The sequence below is a fragment of the Hippocampus zosterae genome, chromosome 12, assembly GCF_025434085.1.
Source record: "Hippocampus zosterae strain Florida chromosome 12, ASM2543408v3, whole genome shotgun sequence".
Classification (NCBI taxonomy): Eukaryota; Metazoa; Chordata; class Actinopteri; order Syngnathiformes; family Syngnathidae; genus Hippocampus; species Hippocampus zosterae.
Window position 1 is genome coordinate 6032283 of NC_067462.1, and position 19830 is coordinate 6052112.

At 42.6% G+C, this 19830-nt stretch overlaps 2 protein-coding genes and 1 long non-coding RNA gene across 3 annotated transcripts; 1 reads left to right on the forward strand and 2 right to left on the reverse strand.

The window, feature by feature from the left end:
• The first annotated feature begins 412 nt into the window (after positions 1 to 412).
• Positions 413 to 7767, forward strand: pou1f1 (POU class 1 homeobox 1). Its single transcript, XM_052081691.1, has 7 exons — positions 413 to 556; positions 2564 to 2725; positions 3886 to 3984; positions 6153 to 6416; positions 7091 to 7255; positions 7333 to 7393; positions 7484 to 7767. The coding sequence occupies exons 1-7, from the start codon at positions 421 to 423 to the stop codon at positions 7716 to 7718; spliced, it is 1122 nt and encodes a 373-aa protein (XP_051937651.1). The 5' UTR covers positions 413 to 420; the 3' UTR covers positions 7719 to 7767.
• LOC127611288 (uncharacterized) lies at positions 4885 to 6472 on the reverse strand. The gene is made up of 2 exons (XR_007965286.1): positions 5547 to 6472; positions 4885 to 5386 (listed from the first exon to the last, which is right to left on the reverse strand). It is a non-coding gene; the product is annotated as an uncharacterized LOC127611288 (long non-coding RNA).
• Positions 7768 to 8832: 1065 nt separating the features above from the next.
• chmp2ba (charged multivesicular body protein 2Ba) lies at positions 8833 to 16406 on the reverse strand. The gene is made up of 6 exons (XM_052081705.1): positions 16250 to 16406; positions 14081 to 14172; positions 11756 to 11950; positions 11004 to 11106; positions 10690 to 10796; positions 8833 to 9821 (listed from the first exon to the last, which is right to left on the reverse strand). Exons 1-6 carry the CDS (start codon positions 16281 to 16283, stop codon positions 9702 to 9704), a joined length of 651 nt encoding a protein of 216 aa, XP_051937665.1. The 5' UTR covers positions 16284 to 16406; the 3' UTR covers positions 8833 to 9701.
• Positions 16407 to 19830: the final 3424 nt, after the last annotated feature.

Consider the following 19830-nt stretch of genomic DNA (forward strand, 5'->3'; position numbering starts at 1 on the left):
GCCTCCTAGGGTGGAGTGAGGAGTAGTTGTAGGTCATGGTAGGAGGGGGGGGGGGGGTATAAATACCTGCAGGAGGATGCAAAATCTCCAGGGGATGACAGACGCTGACTTACCTGTTGATCGGATAGAAGGAAGGGAAGCTGGATGTGAGACTCGCTCAGATATAGATTTGCGTTTTAAATTTGGGGGGCGGGCGGGGTAAATAAAAGAAATTGTCAGAATTGAGCAAACCCCCAAAAAGTTGAGGGTGGAAAAAGTGCAAGAACATGCAGCAGCACATGAACTAGAAAGGAGCAGAGTGAAAATGAATAAAGGATTCAGAAAGGAGGAGAAGCAGGACAAGGCGATGATGACTTGAAAAGGGCACGTTAAGAGAGCAGATCAAGCGGACCGCATCGGACGACTTGGAAGAGGCCAAAAATGGCGTCTCAGGCATTCGGCGGTGACTCTTTCCCGCCTCTGGCGGGAGACTCCCCTCTGCCAATTTTCATGCACCACAGCTCTGGCGGCGATTGCCTGCCAAGCACCTCCCACGGCCACAGCATGGTCTCCGCAGGTAAGTGGGCCTCGCGCTGGATTACCGACGACATTTTCTGGCCAAACACATAAGCGCCACGGAAGCTTAAATCCTTTCTCACTCGTGCAAAAAGGAAAAAAAAAACGTCTTTTGTTACCGTGTGGTTGTCCGGCCGCAATTAATTATCGTTCAGTGTGGTGGCACCGTGGTTGACGGGTTAGCACATGTGGCTCACAGTTATTTGACCGCGAGTTAAAATGTGAGCAAATGTTCTCTCGTGTTGGGATTCGCCCCCCCCCCACCTCCCACAGTCCAAAAACTCACTTTTTCGATGAATTGAAAACTCTGAATCGTCTCTGAAGGATAAACGTAAATTCACATTTGTCGTCTTTACGCGCTCCGCAGCTGGCTAGCCCGGCCGGAATCATTAGCTAGTGTCAACACAACTAACTTTGACATTAGAAATGACAAATAAATAAACGCAACAAGCATTTTCCACCTGGCATAATAAATGTCAGCGAGTTTTAGAAATGTGTTTCGGTAAGCATATTAACTCTTTCAGTGGACGGCTTATCGTGTTATCAGGTTACAGGCTGCAAGAAAAGGCTTTAAAGTGCTTTTGAAACGTAGCCGTATTATTAATAAAATATCAGTATTTATATGGATACCGTCTTACAATGATTAATTTATGAGTCGTAGTCATGCAGAATTGTTGTGCATCATACAGAGACGTTATTATTTTTTGGGGGGGGGGGGTGTATTTTGTAGGAATGCGGTCAATGGCTTTTCACACTAGAAACACAAAAATAAACCAATCCGCACACACATCGATTGAAAATCTGATGCAGAGAGGATGACCGCAGCAGGCGTCACTCTCCTGCACAATGGAAATGATTTGACTTTGTAGTCTCAATTCCCGCTACAGTTCTTACATCACGCGGAACGGACGCGTCGCCATTACAACCATTTGGCTCTGTGAGGGCTTGCTTGTCCTCACAGTGATGCAACACCGCGCCATAACAATGACATTCCTTCCGATTCGAAATTGCGCGCGGCGTCACAAAGGCAGGAATCAGGATAATGTGGGCAAAAAAAAAATTGCATGCAATCAGGCTAGCGTAGCCGTCTCGGTGCATTGTAACGTGTTATTGCTTTCAGGGCGGTGAGGCAAGGAAGGGAGCATTTTTTTTTTATTTTTTTTTTTTCATGCTGATGATAGAAATCACTTGGCTTCCATTTCTATCATAGTGCATGCATATAAAACACAAGGGGATTAACGATTAAGTATTGCAAAATTTGACGATAGGTTAATCGCCGTGTGCGATACGGAAATGAGCGCCGTTGAGTTAGCACCTGCGGCGCCGTATTCATTTTGCAATGCTGCAGCGCATGTAGGAAATTTCTATCTGGTACAAGCGGGAATCAAAGAGGACCACGGAGGGCAGTTTATTTTTGTCAAACTTATTTAGCTCCCCATCGACAGAGTATTGCAATAGCGCGCCACGTTGGAATATCATTGATTTTTTTTTTAGACAAATAATGAATGAAGTATTAAAAGGAAGAGCAAACAGATATTCCAGTCGTATTCTCACGTAAGCATTTACATCAGTTGTCAAAAGACAAAGTAAAAGCGGACATACAGAAACCTTCCATTGTAACGCTAACATCCATTCCAGAAAGGACACACACACACGAAGCATACAAGAATTGTTTTCAAATATTTGTTCAATTTTTATTTGACTTTTGAATTGTTACCCAAGTACAGTTTTTGTTATTTTTCTACATTTAAGCACAGTGTTAATCAAGGTTAGACTGACTTACATTAAAGCGATTTTTTTTTTTTAATGATCACTTAGGCTGACTGTTCTACTCTATTTTAATGTTGATCGTGATACTTGCAGTGCAAATTTTTTTGGGGCGGAGTTACATGGAGGAGAAGTTTGAGCGAAATTAATAATCATACTGACAAGAAAGTCTCTCTCTCTCTCTTTCTGTCTCTCTCTCCCGCCCGAAATGTGTTCATTTCTTTCCGTTTATTTCATTTAGTGTCATCCGGGCTGTCCCTGGGTCAACCGTCCAAGCGTTCTCAAATGCAACTCTCCGCAAGCTCCCTGGGAAACCCTCTTGGCAACAGTCCCCCCAGCCTCCATTACCCAGTCACGCCGTGTCATTACAGCAACCAGCAAGCCACCTATGGCATTATGGCAGGTGGGTTGGCGTGATGAAGCTTGCTTATCCCTCCAAAATGGAGCTTTAAAACGGACAAGTGGAAAAAGAGAAGTTTTCGTTTCATCGTGTATTTGGAGTGCAGTGCACAGTCTATTTGGGTCGACGGTAAATGTGCATTGTTTACCGCTGTTCACAGTACAAGTTCATTACCTTGAACGGCTCACGCAATAATACGCCAGCATTGTGACATTTAGAAATAAATGTGACTTCTGCGCTATTATAAAAGATGCATTTTTTGTCGTTTAAGAAAACCTCCGCATCTCCCTTCAAAAAAGTTGGTCTCTTCATTTCTGAAGCGCATTGCCCCAAGAATGAAGATCAAATCTATCGAAAGTACTTTGTTGATCACCACAATATACGCAAGATGGTGTTTGAACTGCTTCAAGTATCTGCGCTATTCTGATGATGAACATACAAAAGGTGCAATGGAAATACCGTAATGTCCGCGTTGTAAGGTGCTTCCGGAGTATAAGGCGCACCTTCAACGAATTGACGATTTTAAAACCGTTTTCATATATACGGCACACCGCATAAGGCGCATACAAACGAAGCTACAATAGTGGCTGCAGTTTCGTGATGCATCCACTAGATGGAGCTACGCTAACGTGAATACAATACAATACAGCATTATTTAAACGGAGCTTACACAACTGCTGTAGCTTTAACAAAGCGCTTGACAGAACATTTAAATGAGTATTTCCAAGAATTCAGAATACTGTGTTGATCCCTATATAAGGCACGTCGGATTATAAGGCGGACTGTCAGCTTTCGAGAGAATTGAATGCTTTTAGGTGCGCCTTATAGTGCGGAAAATACAATCAAGGCCTGTAAAGATATTGCAACTGCAGAATTAAATGGGGAAAAAAAAAAGGATTTGGATTAGCCTAAATACATCCGTGATGGTCTCCCAAGAGGCAACAGGATAGACATTGTAACATATTTGAGCTTACACCTCTGCGGTTTGGGATTTGCATAGATTGCACGGCGCCCTCCCGCTTGATTGTGTTTGCTTCAGGTACTGCAGCTTGACTGGATGGATCTCACAGTGTCATCGGAACAATGACAATGTCATTTCAACTCAATTATGAGTGGCTTGAGTGGGACTAAAGATGCCTTTGTGTCTTTTTTTTTCATTCCAGCTCAGGAGATGCTCTCCGCAAGTATTTCTCAGACTTGTATCCTGCAAACATGCGGCGTCCCTCCGCCTAACATGGTGAGCGCGGCAAACCCGCTGCAAGGTAATCACGCAGTAATCCCGCAGGTGATCGAAAATGAGCAGCCTCTTTGTATGCTCTGATTTCAATTAATAGTTATGCTGGTCATTTTTGACGATTTGTGGTTAAAAATCCAACAAGGCTTTAAGGTAAAATGTTTGAATCAATTTCAGAGCATTTGAGATTTTAAGCCATACCAAGGAGCAGAATTATTTTGGATGCGTTACATCCGCCGTAACCAAACAGAACAGTTGGTTATTGAATTTTCCGTGTCATAGAATCCAATGAAACATTTGGAGTGATTTGTCTTTGTATTGTTGCCAAACAATGTGCTATTTGCAGTTCCGTTCCTGCAGACTGCTGTAGGTGTTGCTGGCTACTGTGAGTAAGCCCTGCGGATTCTGAAATTACCTCATCTTAAAAAGAACCCGATGAAAAATGTGTTTCTTTGATGGCGGGATTCAGAAATCAACACAGCAGTGTTGTGAAATGACGGTTACTTCGCTTGTAGCTTAAAAAGATCAGTTATTACAAACGATGCATTGGTATCAAGCAGTGCAGTTCTCCACCGCCGCATGTACTTCAACCACAATCGTCAACGATTATTAAATTAACATCCGTGCATGATTATCTTTGGAAAGTGCCGATTTCTGATCCAGCGGATCTGACCTAACAAAGTGGCAGTGGGACCGGAAATCACCAGAGACTAATCTGTGTTGCCGAAATAATTATTCAGAGACGTTAAAAGAAAGACTGAGACGAAATGTTTAATTTTGAGATGTTTAACATTAACATTCGCCAAAGAGGTAACAACGTTTTAACAGAGGAGACGTACGGCAAATATTATCTGAAGAGCTCAAAGGAAAATGAGGGCAAAGTGACCCAAGGAGTTGTTATGCGCACCTGCTGCATTTTTTTGTCCTCTTTTTAATTCACACTTCATGACCAATAATAATGTGATGGATGTTGCGAGTGAAGGACCCAGCAGATATTGAAAAGAAGCATGAGGTCACAAACACATTAAGTGGATTTAAGTTCAGGTAATAAATTTTGACTCCTAAGCCTCCAACAAATTAAAGTTTTACTTGGCGGTGAAAAACATCATCGCACGAGCGAGGCGTAAAGGAATTACTTATTGCTGCGACCTTGATGAAACAAGGCGCTCAAACACCAACACGATGGAGTTGATGAGCACATCCATTCACTGGCTTTTAATATGGTCTGTGTATAACATAATCACATTGAAAACTGTTTTTTTTAAACTCATAAACTAATGTGAGAAGTTTATTCGGTAAATGTTCGCCAACAAAAATGAAGAGGATGACACTTAGAACAGCTATTTATGTTAGCCTCCTAAACCTCCCCATTTCCACATCTCCTCCAGCAAGTAACAACACTCGGCAAAGCCCACACTCTAGTCAACTCACTCGTCACGGCTTCATAAATTTGAGGTGGAGTGTCCAGTTTTGAGAAGAAAAGGGCTCAGTTTCTTTTGGGAATTGATGGAAACAAGAGCAAAGTCGATATGCATGTTGGGGGGGGGGAGTAAATTCTATTCAGATAAGACTGCTCATTCAAGAAAACACAACCGTGCGCTTGTAGAATATTATATTCTGTGGTTGATGGAACGCCATATTTTGTCAGTTTTAGATTACCGTCGATCAGTTCTTAAAGAGTTTGGGGGGCATGCTTTGTGTGTTAGAATGAAGTGTAAGTGCACATCCAGTAGGTGGCAGTGGCGTTCCGTTTGATTTTCGACAAATTGACGCGCTTCAAATCTTTTTTGTGACAGACTAAAAACAAAAAACAATCTTACGGGTTTGCTCCATTTCTCAGATCAGAAGTGAATTTCTCAGAACGACGACTTCCAATTCTCACGTCACTTTTTCACTTGTGTGGCGGCACCATGGCTGACTGGTTAGCACGTCCGGCTAAGCAATGACGAACAGACCACATGGCCATTTCCAATCGAGTCATCAGACTACAGTTATTTTTCTGATATCACAGCACGTGACGAATATCTCAATGAGTCCAAACCTTCACACCAGTGCATTTGAAATCTGGGACTTCACTTGGGACTTACGCGACCAAACTGAATGCCCCGCTTCAAGCATGTCACAATGACTATATTACGTTCTGTCGCCGAATCGAAATTTCCCGACTTTGCCTTTCTCTTGTGCCTCTCTGTCCAGGTTCGCTGACACCGTGCCTGTACAAGTTTCCAGATCCCGGTCTAAGCGGCAGCTCCTGCGCGTTAAGTCACGGTTTCTCCTCGCTGCCCTCGGCCCTCCTGCTAACTGATGAGGTCCCCGGGGGCCCTGCTGTGGGCGAGATGAAAGTTACCATCCAGAAGAAGAGCATCCGGGAGCTGGAGGACACCCCCGCTATGGACTCTCCACAGATCCAAGAGCTGGAGATGTTTGCCAATGATTTTAAAATAAGGAGGATCAAACTTGGTGAGGATTATCATGTCATGGACAGCACTACTCTGTTACGCCCATTTATCCCCCCACCTCCCCTTCAAAACAAAACAATTAAAAAAAATTGAACTGTATAAGATAGAGGTCATTTACGTCCCCGCCCCCACCCCCATCATTGAAAAAAAAGTGTTTCAACAAGGGGTATGTTTACAAAGTGTACATACCTGTAAATATAGTGGTGCCTTGAGATACAAGTTGAATTTGTTCCGAGGCCACGTTTGTAATCTAAGACACCTCACTCTTAAATCACCTTTCCCAATTAAAATGAATGGAAATGCTATTAATCCATTCCAGCCTCCCTTCCACATAAAAACTCCCAAATATAGTGGTCTTTACTAAGAAAAATGGGAGGCGGTGTAGTACATTTCGACAGACGCAAACCAAGACGACTTTCATAGCTACTGTAAGTGGCTGAGTAGGTTGTGGTAATATTAGTCATTTTTCATAGAGGATAAGAAAAATATGTCAATTTTGTTAATTACCGTTTGTTTACATGTTGCTGCACCGTTTGTGTTCGAACAGTATTATAGGTTAGCAAGAGTTATTATAACACTGTCACGTTAGCATTAAGCTAAGTGCACTTTCGTATGTCAACAACGCGCTACCGCATTTGAAATGTGCTGTCGTCGTCCCGATCTGTGCTCCACTAGGCTACACTCAGACCAACGTGGGCGAGGCCCTTGCCGCCGTGCACGGTTCAGAGTTCAGTCAGACCACCATCTGCCGATTTGAGAACCTGCAGCTGAGCTTCAAGAACGCCTGCAAACTAAAGGCCATTCTGTCCAAGTGGTTGGACGAGGCTGAGCTCGCTCGAGGTGAGCCCGTCGCCGATTCCTCTCATCTTTTTCATCACCTTTGCTAATTCGGCTCCCTCTCACATCCGCGCCTTCAGCTCTGAACAATGATAAAATAGGAATAAATGAGAGAAAGAGGAAGAGGAGGACAACTATCAGGTAAAAGGACTTTTTTTTTTAATCTGCTTGGTGACTGTCTTTTTTAAAAGCCTTTTTTCTCTCGCTCTCTCTGCTTGATTCTCAATGCAGCCTGGGCGCTAAGGAGGCTCTTGAGCACAGCTTTGTGGAAAAAAGTAAACCATCCTCCCAGGAAATAGCCCGGATTGCAAAAGGCCTCCACCTGGAGAAGGAGGTTGTCCGAGTGTGGTTCTGTAATAGGCGCCAGAGGGAGAAACGGGTCAAAACCAGCCTCAGCTCCTGCTTGGCCAAAATGAGTACAAACTGCATCGGACAGCTGACTAAAACGCATCGACCAATGATATAAATCAAGGATGGGTTCCTAACATTTCACTTTTATTTTGACAGTCGGTGAGTTCTGTTCGTAATGTTTTTTTTTCCCCCTCGCACTAAAGGAGTTGGTGGCTGAAAATGCAAAAATAATTTTGTAGATAAGCACTTTTGTTCATTAGTAAACAACACAGGTCATTGTTTTAGCATGTATGAAAAGACATTTTGGTGAAATGTCAGAAATATTTTCTGCTAAAGTTAAATTTTTCTGATTGTTTCTTTTTGTATTACATTTGTGTGCATTTGCATAATTCATAAGTGGTTTATGCATGACTATTTGTGAGTAGAGATTTGACTAATTAGCGCTGCAGTACGCGTAGTTGTACTACACAACAGATTATTTATTCAGATGTAATATACTCTATGCTAAATGACTGTGTTCTTAATTCGAATTTGAGCCGTGCTTCATATATTTTGGGTTATTGTAAAACGCGTACGCTTCACAAGTGCCTGCACAGCAAACTTGTAGCGCTCATTTGCTCACGGGGTGATGCGAGGTCATCCCAATGAGAAATGAGCTAGCGTGTCATATTTGACAAGTGTCTAAATTGCAATTCATAACCACAGCCCGAAGACATTTGTGTACCAAATCGCCAGAAATTGATGATGAACTGCCATAAAATCACATCTTTCAACAGGTTTGCTTGATGAAGAATAAAAAAAAATGTTGCGAGGATACTGCGGCTGTCTCAAAAATAGTTTCATCCTCGTATCTTTGCTACCTTTCCTTCTCATTTCTACATTCCGACTGACTGAATCAAACATGACATTAATTGCAATTGTGTATTTTTCTGTATATGCATATAGAATGATTTTCTTTTTTTCCAGGGAAGCTAAAGTATTCAGGTGACCCATTCTAAGCCCCTTTTAGTTCACATTAACGAATGCCATTTGCAAGTTAAAACATTCAAATCCAGCTAAATGGTACAAGGACTCCCCCTGCTGTCACAAGGTGTTCACTGCATGAGTAACATGTTACTGCTGAAATAAATAAGAAATCATTTTAAAGACACTCAAATCCTCTTTGGTATAGTTTACATTTTTCTCAACCCTCAATTTAATTTCACCCGGTCAATGTGTACACCATCAAAAACTTGTACCAGAAGATTTTTTTATTATTTATAAAATCCCATTTACACAGTCCAGTAATTAAAAGAAACACGCACGAACGCACGCGCGCACACACACAGTGTGTGTGCATCACAGTGACAATCTCTTTGCAGTGTTTGCGTGTGCGTATGGGACAAGAGGCAGCTTGTCAAGAAAAACAAACGAAAACAAAAAAAAAACACATCCATAACTGCACAGCAGCTGAAAGAGAAGAGGGACTGCAAGGACAGGTGCCATCCTGCAATCACTGGGCAACTCCCTTGATTTATACAAGATAAAGACTAACCAAGAACCCACCCACCCAGAACCCGTCGACTACTTACTCAGAATGGAACGACTAACATTGATATGAATTGGCTTGTAACAGTAGTCAGAAGTGGAAAAAAAAAATCTGTACACAGTTGAATCTCCTATTACTTAGACGTGAAGCTGAGGTTTCAACTTATGAGGCTTCGCTCATTGATTATGTAGATTTAACACCCAAAATAAAACTTGTTAGAAGCTAAGAAGAATGCGTTTCGTGATCCAGTACAGAGGCGAGTTTCGGCAAAGGTAGAAGATGATTTGCATATGCATGAGAGCCCTTCTGAAGAGAACGAGTGGCAACGTAAACAAGAGTGCAGGTGAGCCTCCGGGTTTTTCCGAGTCGAGGATGCACCGTTCGGCCACCGCTCAGCTCTCGCCTCACTAATTTCATAATAAATATTTGAGTAGAACATGGCCAATCGACAAGACAGTCATATGTTTGTCAATGGATGTCATTGACCCTGAGTGTGTGTGCGTGTGTGTGTGTGTGACCATTTAACCTGGTCGCCATATGAAAAGAGAACGGCGGATGCATCGGAAGACGTTAGTCCACGCCGAGGGAGCGGAGCTGCCTTTCGATTTCATCGTCAGATATGCCGACTTTTTTGGACGAGGCGGCGGCGGCGCCGGGGACGTTCTTTCCTGCAGCCGGAGCTTTGATCATCTGCGCACACAAATGGAGACAGAAAAAAATGAAAACAAGCTTACTGGCAGATTTTTTTTTTGTCCGGCGGGTACAATATATGACAAGATCATAGTCTGGAGCGACTGGTCAGGAAGGCCAGTTCTGTCCTGGGTTGCTCCCTTGACACTCTGGAGGAGGTGGGCAACAGAAGGATGCTAACTAAGCTAAAAGCTATGATGGCCAGTCCCTCCCACCACCTCCAGCCCGCCCTGACAGCACTTGGTAGCTCCTTCAGCCAGAGACTGTTACACCCACGCTGCAAGAAGGAGAGATACCGACGCTCGTTCCTACCGACTGCTGTCAGGCTGATGAATAAAAAATAACAATCATAATAATAATAATTATATGATATGAAGGAAAATTGTAAATAGTACTGCGATTTATCCATTTGTGTTCATATTGTATTTAATTGAAAGATGTTTGTTGTTTTTTTTTCTCTTTCTCCTTTCTTCTTTCTACATACATTCTTGCTGCTGGAGGCTGTAAATTTCCCCAGTGTGGGACGAATAAAGGATATCTTATCTTATCTTATCAAGAACATGATTTCTGATCTAATAGCCAATTTCGAGGCAGCTTCGGAGACTGGTGTTCTGGCTTTTCAGCTGTGCTGCTGCTCATTGTACAGCGATGGGAAGGAAGCAGATGGTCGGCCTGGCATTGAGAAGCTGAGAGCTCAGCTCCACCTTGTGGTACCTTATTGTGCTCACGCCACTGAAAGCCATCAGCATAGCTCAAAGCTCATTGGGTATCATTGTTACAAGGAGTAAAATTACCTGAAATTATTTTGCGCTCTCTACATTCTACGTTGGACAGTCACTAAGATACGCTCTCATTTGGACCTCCTCACCTTTCCAGAGATCTCGATACCAATTTCATCCAGAACTTGGTTGACAATGTCCTGGGATTCCTCTTCATCTCCAGATTCATCCAAGAAGTCATCCAAGGTATCGTTTACTAAAAAAAAAGAAGGGGGTAGGGGGGACAACTCCTTTAAGGACTGAGACCAGGATTTTTACCCCCAGATTGTTCTTTCGAGAGTGAAAAATACTGATTTTGATCGTGACATTTTTGCTGCAGTTGGCAGCGTGGAAGGCTTCCTGTGTGATATGTGCTCTCGCCGTGCTTGCGAGTGTGTGTGTGTGTGTGTGTGTGTATCCTTACTCATCTCCTCTGTCATGCCCATCTTCATGTTTTCCTTCTGGAAATCCTGCATGGTTTTCATCGTCTTCTGCGGATCCATCTTTTTGTTCACTGCTTGCATTGTCTGCAGATATGATTGGGAACACAATTTGAGTTGAGGGCTCTCGGTGTTCCTGTTCCTCGACAAGCTAAGCATTATAGCCTCATATGAATATATCAACATGATGTAGATTATAAAACAAGACTTTGTCAATGATCAGGAAACGAAATGGAGAATCTACTTTGGTGCAGCGTCGTCTCATGCGACAGGCATTCAAGATGAATTCCACTCTTGTTGTGTCATGCCACAAAGCAAGCGCTCGTAGACGGTGCCTAACGATTCACTTCAGCTGAATGACGCGGACGCTCAACAATTGAATGCAGGCGCTCGTGATTAGGGCTCAATAGTTTTGGGCTTCATTCGAGCTGACCTGCGCGTTTATGGCGGTGTGACTCTGAAATGAGTGGATGGCTTGTGGGCTTTTTGTTCGCCGCGCATCTCATGAGCAAAGCTGAGATCCCGCTTCATACTTTAACGGCACGCAAAAATATGGATACCGAAACGAGTTCAGAAACTATGCGCTGGTCACGCAGCTGAACTTTGATTTCTTTTGACTTTCATCATGATAGGATTAAAGGCCTTTGATTGACAGGACGGTTAGTCTCACCAGTGCCGAAATGCACCATCGTGGGGGGGCGGGGGGGAGGGGGGGCATGTTAAAGAGAATGAATACCTTTGCTGTGGAAGACATGGCGCCAGCCATCTTCATTTGGGAGTTCATGAGCTTGGTCTGAGTGTTCATGGAGGTAACTTTGGAGCTGACGGCGTACGTGCGGTTCTTCTGCTTCCTCAGCTGCACCAACTGCTTGGCAAGGATCTTACACGCCTCCCGGTTACCACTCTTGGCCATTTTCTTGATCTCCGCTTCCTGGAGAAGAGCATCAATATTGCAGGACACTTTCCTGGAGAATTTGAGTGCAAAATCTTTCCGGTGTGTCTTCAATGGTGATAATCATGCATTTCTAGTCCGAGCGAATCGATACTTGCCTCGAGTCTTTTACATCAGAAACGCATATCGCACAAATAAAAACAAGTATTGATAAACCAACAAACATACCGACAAAGCTCCCAAGGGAATCTCAGCGTGTGTAAATATAGACATTAGAACCGTAGCCCGTCTGGCTGAGGCCGCATTCAGTGGCACGCAAATGCACGGCTTTCTAAGCTTTGGTAAACATCAGAATCTACTGGAATATCCTCAGGCATCCCGGTTGTGGGCGCGAGCGTGTGCCTCCGCTTCCCAAGAGATGATAGTGAAGCTCCCGGTTAGAGGAAGCTGGCCAGGCCTTTGAGCAGACGTGTTTATTTCATGCGCGTGTGCTGCAAGCATCTTTATCGGAAATCATTAATTATTCATGGCTGAAACTCGGGCGCAACAGACACCAGAGCAAGGCGTGCATTAGTGGCAGACCTGCTGTGAGAACTTAAAACGAGTACAATAAAATGCGGAGAGAGGAGTAGGTCAGAAAGAGAGGCAGAAGGGGAAGCCGTCATGAACAAAGGACACAACTGTTCCTGAAGCGGGCTTGGCAAATTGAGGTTTTTGTGACGCGTAGCCAACAACTGTGAGCCTTAAAGCCAGACAGATGCCTGAACAACAGCTGGAAAACGTGTTGCTGCGGCGGTCGTTTCAATGAAGCCGAAGGCATAGCAACACTGTAAAATGTGTAAGATCACAAACAGGATTGCTATTCATCAATGTGACCGAGCGTTTGAAAATGCGGTCGATACCAAGTACCGATACCACCGACAATCACGATATAAACATTTCAATGAACACAACCACAGATAATTCTTAATTCGATTCACCGATACGTCGAATAGCTGCAGCGTAGCACCAACCGCTCGCAAAGAAGACTGACTGGACATCAGATTGTTTGATTGATTTCTTTATTTGGCTTTTTGGCTGATATTGGAATCACTCAAGAGGACCCGATACCTTGAAATAAGGCCGTGTCATCTCGATCCCGAGACCCGGAATCCATACTCACCCATCCCTACTTTTCAAAGGTTTAAAAAAGAGACACGGTGGTTACGCTCTTTGTTAAAGAGGCGTGTGTCAAATTCAAGGCCAGGGGGCCAAATCTGGCCCGCCGGGTGAATTTATGTGGCCCGCGAAAACAAATCACATTTGTCAACTAGCTAAGATCTGTACGAAAATGTCAAATTGTCATGTGTAATAAATAACGTTGAGATTTTTCACAAGACCAATTCTTATCTCATTTCTACATATAAAATCATTTTGATGTCTCGTTTTAATTTCTTCCGATGGTTCAGTCTGGACTTTTGGAAGCTGTAGACTATAAATCATCAAAATGTTTTCAAATAAAATCATAAAGTGTTTCACATATAGAATGCACTTTGTGAATTTCACTCCAGAAAGTTTTCCACTATATTCTAATTTCGGGAGCTGCAATTTGTGTGTGTGTTTTTTTTTTTTTAATTGCTGGAGAAAGTGCAAGCGTGTGCAAGTACTCGGGGCTAAACTAACTGCAAATGTAGGTCGTTTCCCCCCCTCTTAGTGCTAAGTTTCCTCAGTCAAACGGAGGTTGGAAAACCTCAACTAATTAGTGCAAATGTGAAATTGAAACCTTGTCCCCCCCCAGGGGGAGGTAATTATTTAGTCCCGTATGATATTTACTTAATACAATAAAGGCGAGAGGACATGTCTTGTTTCTTTCATCCGGCAGCGAGAAGGAAACGCTGTGTGCTTTTGTGCAAACAGCCTTCTCGTGGATGTGTACTGAATGTGGATATGGACATGCGATAAAGAGGAATGGTTGCACGTTTTGCCCGCAGCAAAGCCGCCGCAGCAGATCCATCATGTCTATTAATTGAGACCCATTAGTCCGACTGACACAATCCCCCGTCGTAGCAAGTGGAAGCGGCATCGCTCTGCCTCTCTGTGTTTATAAAGGGGTTGTGGTAGGATTTGATGCAATATGTAGAAATATGAGCAAAATGTGTCTCCCGTTGTTGTTGTGTGTTCGGGTCTCACCAATTGCTTCTCTTGCCTCTCCAGGGCCAATCTGTCTCTTGTGATCTGTCGCTGGGTGCCGCGTAACTCCCTCGACTGTTCCTTGATGACGTCTTAACGACAGACAGAAAGAAAAGACTTGTCAAATATGCTCGGTTATAGGTTATAACATTTTGTGCAGTTAAAGACATTCTATTGATGCATCCATCTCTTTTATTGGACGTTCCTAAAAAGTGTGTCCGGCGGTACATTCCCACAAAACAGCGACGCTCCACAGACAAGCTTGCATCGCGACTGAGTCAGCTCTCCACCTCCCACGCTATCGCTAAGTGGCATCATGTGAGATAATGCCTGACCATAAAGCCACACAAGATTTGTGTAAGCAGGCCAGTGGTGTGACCTCGTGTACACTTAAAACCTCTATACAAATATAAATAAAGTCTAGACCTGATCTTGAGAATAAAGGATTTAAAAATATAAATTATTTAAAAAAAAAAAAACAGTAACGTTAAATAATAGAATACAAATAGAAGCCAAAAAATACAATCCAGCAAAAAGAACCCAGTCCATAAATGACAAGTTAATCTATTCACAGGCCTAAAAATAATAATGCATTTTCATGTACATACATTTTCAATAGCAGTCAACAAAATGACCAAAGGTTAATTTTGTGACTTTCTCTTTGACCCTTAAATCATTGGGGAATAATTGAAAATGTAGGATGATCAACAGAGCAGAGACATCGACAAACTTTGTAATCCAAATCTTTGTAATAGTTAAGCAAAAGTATTTTTTAAAAAAAGGAATATATTGAATAAATTCTGATACCAGAACAAGTGTACAGTCCGATTCACTAACTGTTGGAATTCATGTGTGAGAAAAAAAAAAAAGTTGGGGTGATGGTGACACCACGGATGGGGAAGGGAGACTTCCAGAACTGATGGGAATTCTGTTCTATGGAGCATCAAGTTCCTATGAACTCGCTGGATCCACGTCACGTCGAGTTGGACCATTTGCGAGAGCGAAACGTGAATACGTACAAGGTGACGCAGCAAGTACGTCTTCAAGTGGGAGGGATATCGTCCTACAAATATAAGTAATCAACCCCCCCCCCCAAACCTCCATTTTCCTATCATCTAAAAACCCGAAACCATTTTCAAGCCGAGGCTAAAAATGATGCGACGAGACAGGAGCAAATAAGGACATTAGGTGAATTTTGCCCAAGAGGAAGCTCAGATGATCCGATATTGGCTTGGTTACACCCAGGTGATGGTAAGAACCAAATATGGACCCTCGGTACTGATGAAACTAGGATGACAATGTTAGGAAGAGGAGGTAGATCCTGGAAAGACACTTGCCTTGACATGCACTAATTATGCATTTTGTTTTGTTTTCTTTTAGGGAAAATGGTTTGTGATGCAGTGCGGGATAAGATTTAAGATGTCATTTGTTCTGACATCCTCCTCTTGCACTCTATATAATCACAATTAACTATGGATTGAATTATTAATTCAGTTTGATCGGGGCTGGCTCTTGACCTTGTCATGCTTGATTATCAGCCTGAGGAAAATACTTTCCAGATTGAAAGACCGCTCAGAAATTTGACAACGCTATCTATAATCAACTACATTATTATTTTTCCCCATTATTGTACGGACTAAAATTAATGTCGGTTCATTATAATCAGCAGTCGTCACAACAGTCAGAGCGATGATACTGTACGTTGTGATAGACACAGAAATGATACTATACATTGTGATAGATCGATCGATCGATAGATTGATAGTAACCAGTCCTAAACTACAATTAGTATTTAATGTACCTTCAAGGAAAATGTTTAAGGGAAAATGATCATGTTAACCAACCTGTGCTCTATTTAAAAGGGAGAACAACTATCGTGATAAGAATGATACAACCATCATGTATGTCCAATAGTGCATTTTTAACGGCATTTGTCAGCATTTTCTCGACAGCCGTAGAGCATCTTTTAAACTGTAAATGTAAATGTAATGGAAATTATTGACACAATGTTGAAAGTTAACAATGGGTCCAGTGAGTCATGGGCATAATCTAAAACAAGTCAAACGGGTTCAAGTCGAAGGCGAACTTTGAGGTATGGACCGCCAACACAGATACCGTCTCGAGCTCAAAACACAACTTAGCTTAGCTTGTCACAATAAACAAACTTACCGTCGACGGTTTTCTTCTTGAAAAGTGAAGCCATCGTTTTGCTTTCGAAATAGACTTTAGTATAAAATACGAAGGTTGTACAGATAAACTAAAACAAACTACGGGCGTAACTAAGCGCCGTGTTTGATGGAGCGATCGGCCAGCCGGTATGTTAGTTTAGCAGCGTCAGTGTCTTCCTGGTGTCGGGTTGTTCCTCCCTCAGCTGACTGGCTCGACCGCTCTGTTTGACGTCATTGAAACGCTCCCAATGCTGCCTTCGAGTACACTCGTAAAACATGTCAAATTGTTTTTGTTAATAGCACGCCGAATTGATTAAAAATAGACGAGGAACCCGTTGTTTTCCTTTCTTCGAGAAACGAAAATGTCGTTTAATTTTGAGCAATGCTATAGCACCATAGCTGCAGCAGAAGGATGTCGATGTCGAAAATCAAGTCAAGTCGAGTCAAGTCAAGTCAACAGTATTTCTAGAGCACTTTCAAACAGCCATCGCTGCATACAAAGTGCTGTACATGGAGCAATTTAACATGCACAATAAACAGTAAGACAAATCGGTAATAAAGGTGGTAGAAAGCACCAAACAGAAAAACCAAGAACAAATCTAAGCCAATCAGTGTGAAGTTATGATTTCTCTTGTTGCCCGAAGTAGAACAGGTCGTGAAGGCATCACCAACATTACAGAAAATATTATAATGTATATTTCGTTTTGTATTGAAAGAACAAAATGTATCGACTACAGTGACAACTCTTTATCACTTAACCCAATTTTAAAAACAATATTGAATGTACACTCAATCGATGAAAGAAACAAAGAAAGAGCTTAATATATTTATGAACAAGCTCAATACTTGACATTTATAATATACTGTATCTGCCTTTGCAAAGATAATAATATACACGTTTTATTATCATTGTCACAAATGTAAGAAGAGCCATCCACTGAAAAACAACGAACCCCTCAACTTACACTTTCATTACAGTATTACACTTGTTGTAGGTGTCCCTCAGTTCAAGGAACAGACGAGACGTTTTCAGGCGTGTGCTTCATTCTAATTACAGATTGGTACCATCAGGAGAGCGTATGCTAATTGACATCAAGCACAGCAAACCCTAATTCCAACTCAATCCATCATCAAGATCAAGACAAAAAATCTCAAGGCATACAGCTGTCTTTTTGTAAGCACAAAGAAAATCTCTGGTATCTCATTCCATGAGCCAAGGTCGCTTCTAAGACTTGAAATTTAAGATCTGTTTCTTCTTTCTGGGGCTTTCATCTGTCCTGCACACACTATATTTTCTCCCTGGGACCTTAGCCCATAAAGTTGTCTGACATGGGGGGAATGGAGATAACCTAAAAGTATACTTGGCCTTCTTCCTTTGTATACAATGGTGCTTGACTGGGTAAATTTACCTTTGTCGTTCATTTTTTTCTTTTAGTTCTCTCAGAAATGATGCATTAGGAAAGACAAAAGCTTGTGATCTCGAACAAATGGCAACAACAACCCCATAAGCAAACAAACAAACAACAAAATTGCCCGACAACTCTTCCTAGCATGTTTTCTGATTTTCATTCCATAACTCATCCTCCCAAGAGATGGGGGGGGGGGGCTTCCCCTCCCCTTCTCTTGTGTATTCATATTGTCTTATTTCATATTGATGCTGAGGGCAACTTTATGTGGCGAGGTGGGACTCATGAACCATAACCAACCCAATTTAGTGCATGTGTGCGCTGGCGTTGGTGCGGTGGGTGGCAGAAATGGTGGGAGATGCCCAGTTATGACTGGAGGAGAGGAGAGAAGGAGAGAGGGGTGACTTTGTGAAGGAGGAGTGTGGGGAGGATGGCTAGCCCACGGCTCTTCTATCTCTGAGGATGTGTGTGTGTGTGCAGTGGCATGTCTTCCTGAGGCGTTGTTCTTGTTAAGGTTATTAGGGAAGATGTTTGCCACTAATCACTGGAGGACTATGGGGACCCCCCCGCACTAAATGGGCTCATCATCATAGGGTCTCCGCGGTGATGAATCTGGCCCAGAGCATTTAGGACTCCTTCAGGTATACAAACCCTGCCGCTTCTCTGCAACGTGGCTAGTGGAAAAGTCGCTCGGTCTGTTTATTCAAAACGTATTTTTGGGGTCAACGCAAAGGCTTTTTGTATTTCTGTCACTTATGTCAAAGAGGTAATGATAACTTAACCACAGAACTATGAATAGAATTTACCGTCTTCATATGAAAGCATCTGGCTGCTTTGTACTTTATAAGCACCTATAATGATTTGCACGATTGTCGAATATGAATTACGTAGCCAATTCGGATTTACCAAGCAGATATATAGCGTGTACCTGAAAGGACGATGGTTCAATTGCATGAAATGGAGGAATGAAAATTACCCGAAATGTATTCAATCCAGAACGCAAATACATTTAACAACACACACCGACAAGACAAACACAAAAGCCCAAGATGTACGAGTACGATCACTCCTAGCAAAAATTTTCCGGTTCCATCCTTCTAGCATGTCTGTTTGGCGTCATCAACGGTTGAGTTGTTTGACGTTTACCTTATACAATGGTTATTCATTCATTCATTCATCTTCCTAACCGCTTGATCCTCACTAGGGTCGCGGGGGGGGGGGGGGGGGGGGTGCTGGAGCCTATCCCAGCTGTCTGCGGGCAGTAGGCGGGGGACACCCTGAATCGGTTGCCAGCCAATCACAGGGCACACAGAAACGAACAACCTATACAATGGTTAATTTCTCTTTATATTTGTTAAAATCTTCCTTTAAGCATTGCCTGTGCAGTGAATTAAGATTCACGACTGTTTGAGCTTTGGACAAAAAAATGAAGACTAATATGTAAAAAAATGAAATGTAATGGATCAGTAATTTGGAAATTTGATCAACTCGGAAGTCGACCAGTACGATGGAACCAACATGTTTAACTTTGGAGGTTCCATTGTATTTGAAAATAAAAACCGGTTGCCGTTAAGGCACTGCGAGGAAGCGCTTTCACTGAAAAACAAAGAGGCACTTTCATCTGTTTTATTCTCTTTTATCAGTGAAACAGCTTAATTCCCAATTTGCCTCAATTAACTCTTATCTGGCATTGCTCCACTTCTTCTCCTATATCTAACATTTAGCCTAGGGTGATACGTAATGTTAAAAAGCCCCACACACAGAGCGTAGGGGGGGTCGGGGGGGCACGCAAACAACACACACGCTGGAGAGACTTTTCATGTGTGAAATGAGAACTCGGAACAATCCACGGGAGTTGCGGCCATAAAGCGTACCAAGCTATTAAGCTTGAAGGTATTATTGAACAATTCACTCAAATTCCCTTACTTGATGTCTGTGACGTTGCTGTAGGCTGAGAACTTGGTCCCCCCCCCCGCCCCCCCCGCCCCCCTTTCCTCTGTACAGATAATCCGATTCGAAAATCCGGATTGAGTTCGTTATAGAATAGCTATTATCATGTTACAGTATTCGTGCCACACCGCAACAAAATGTCATCAATCTGGATTCTTAATACGCCGTTACTCCAATGTGGCTAATTAAATGATAACCTAATCCAACCAATCAGAACAAAATCTGC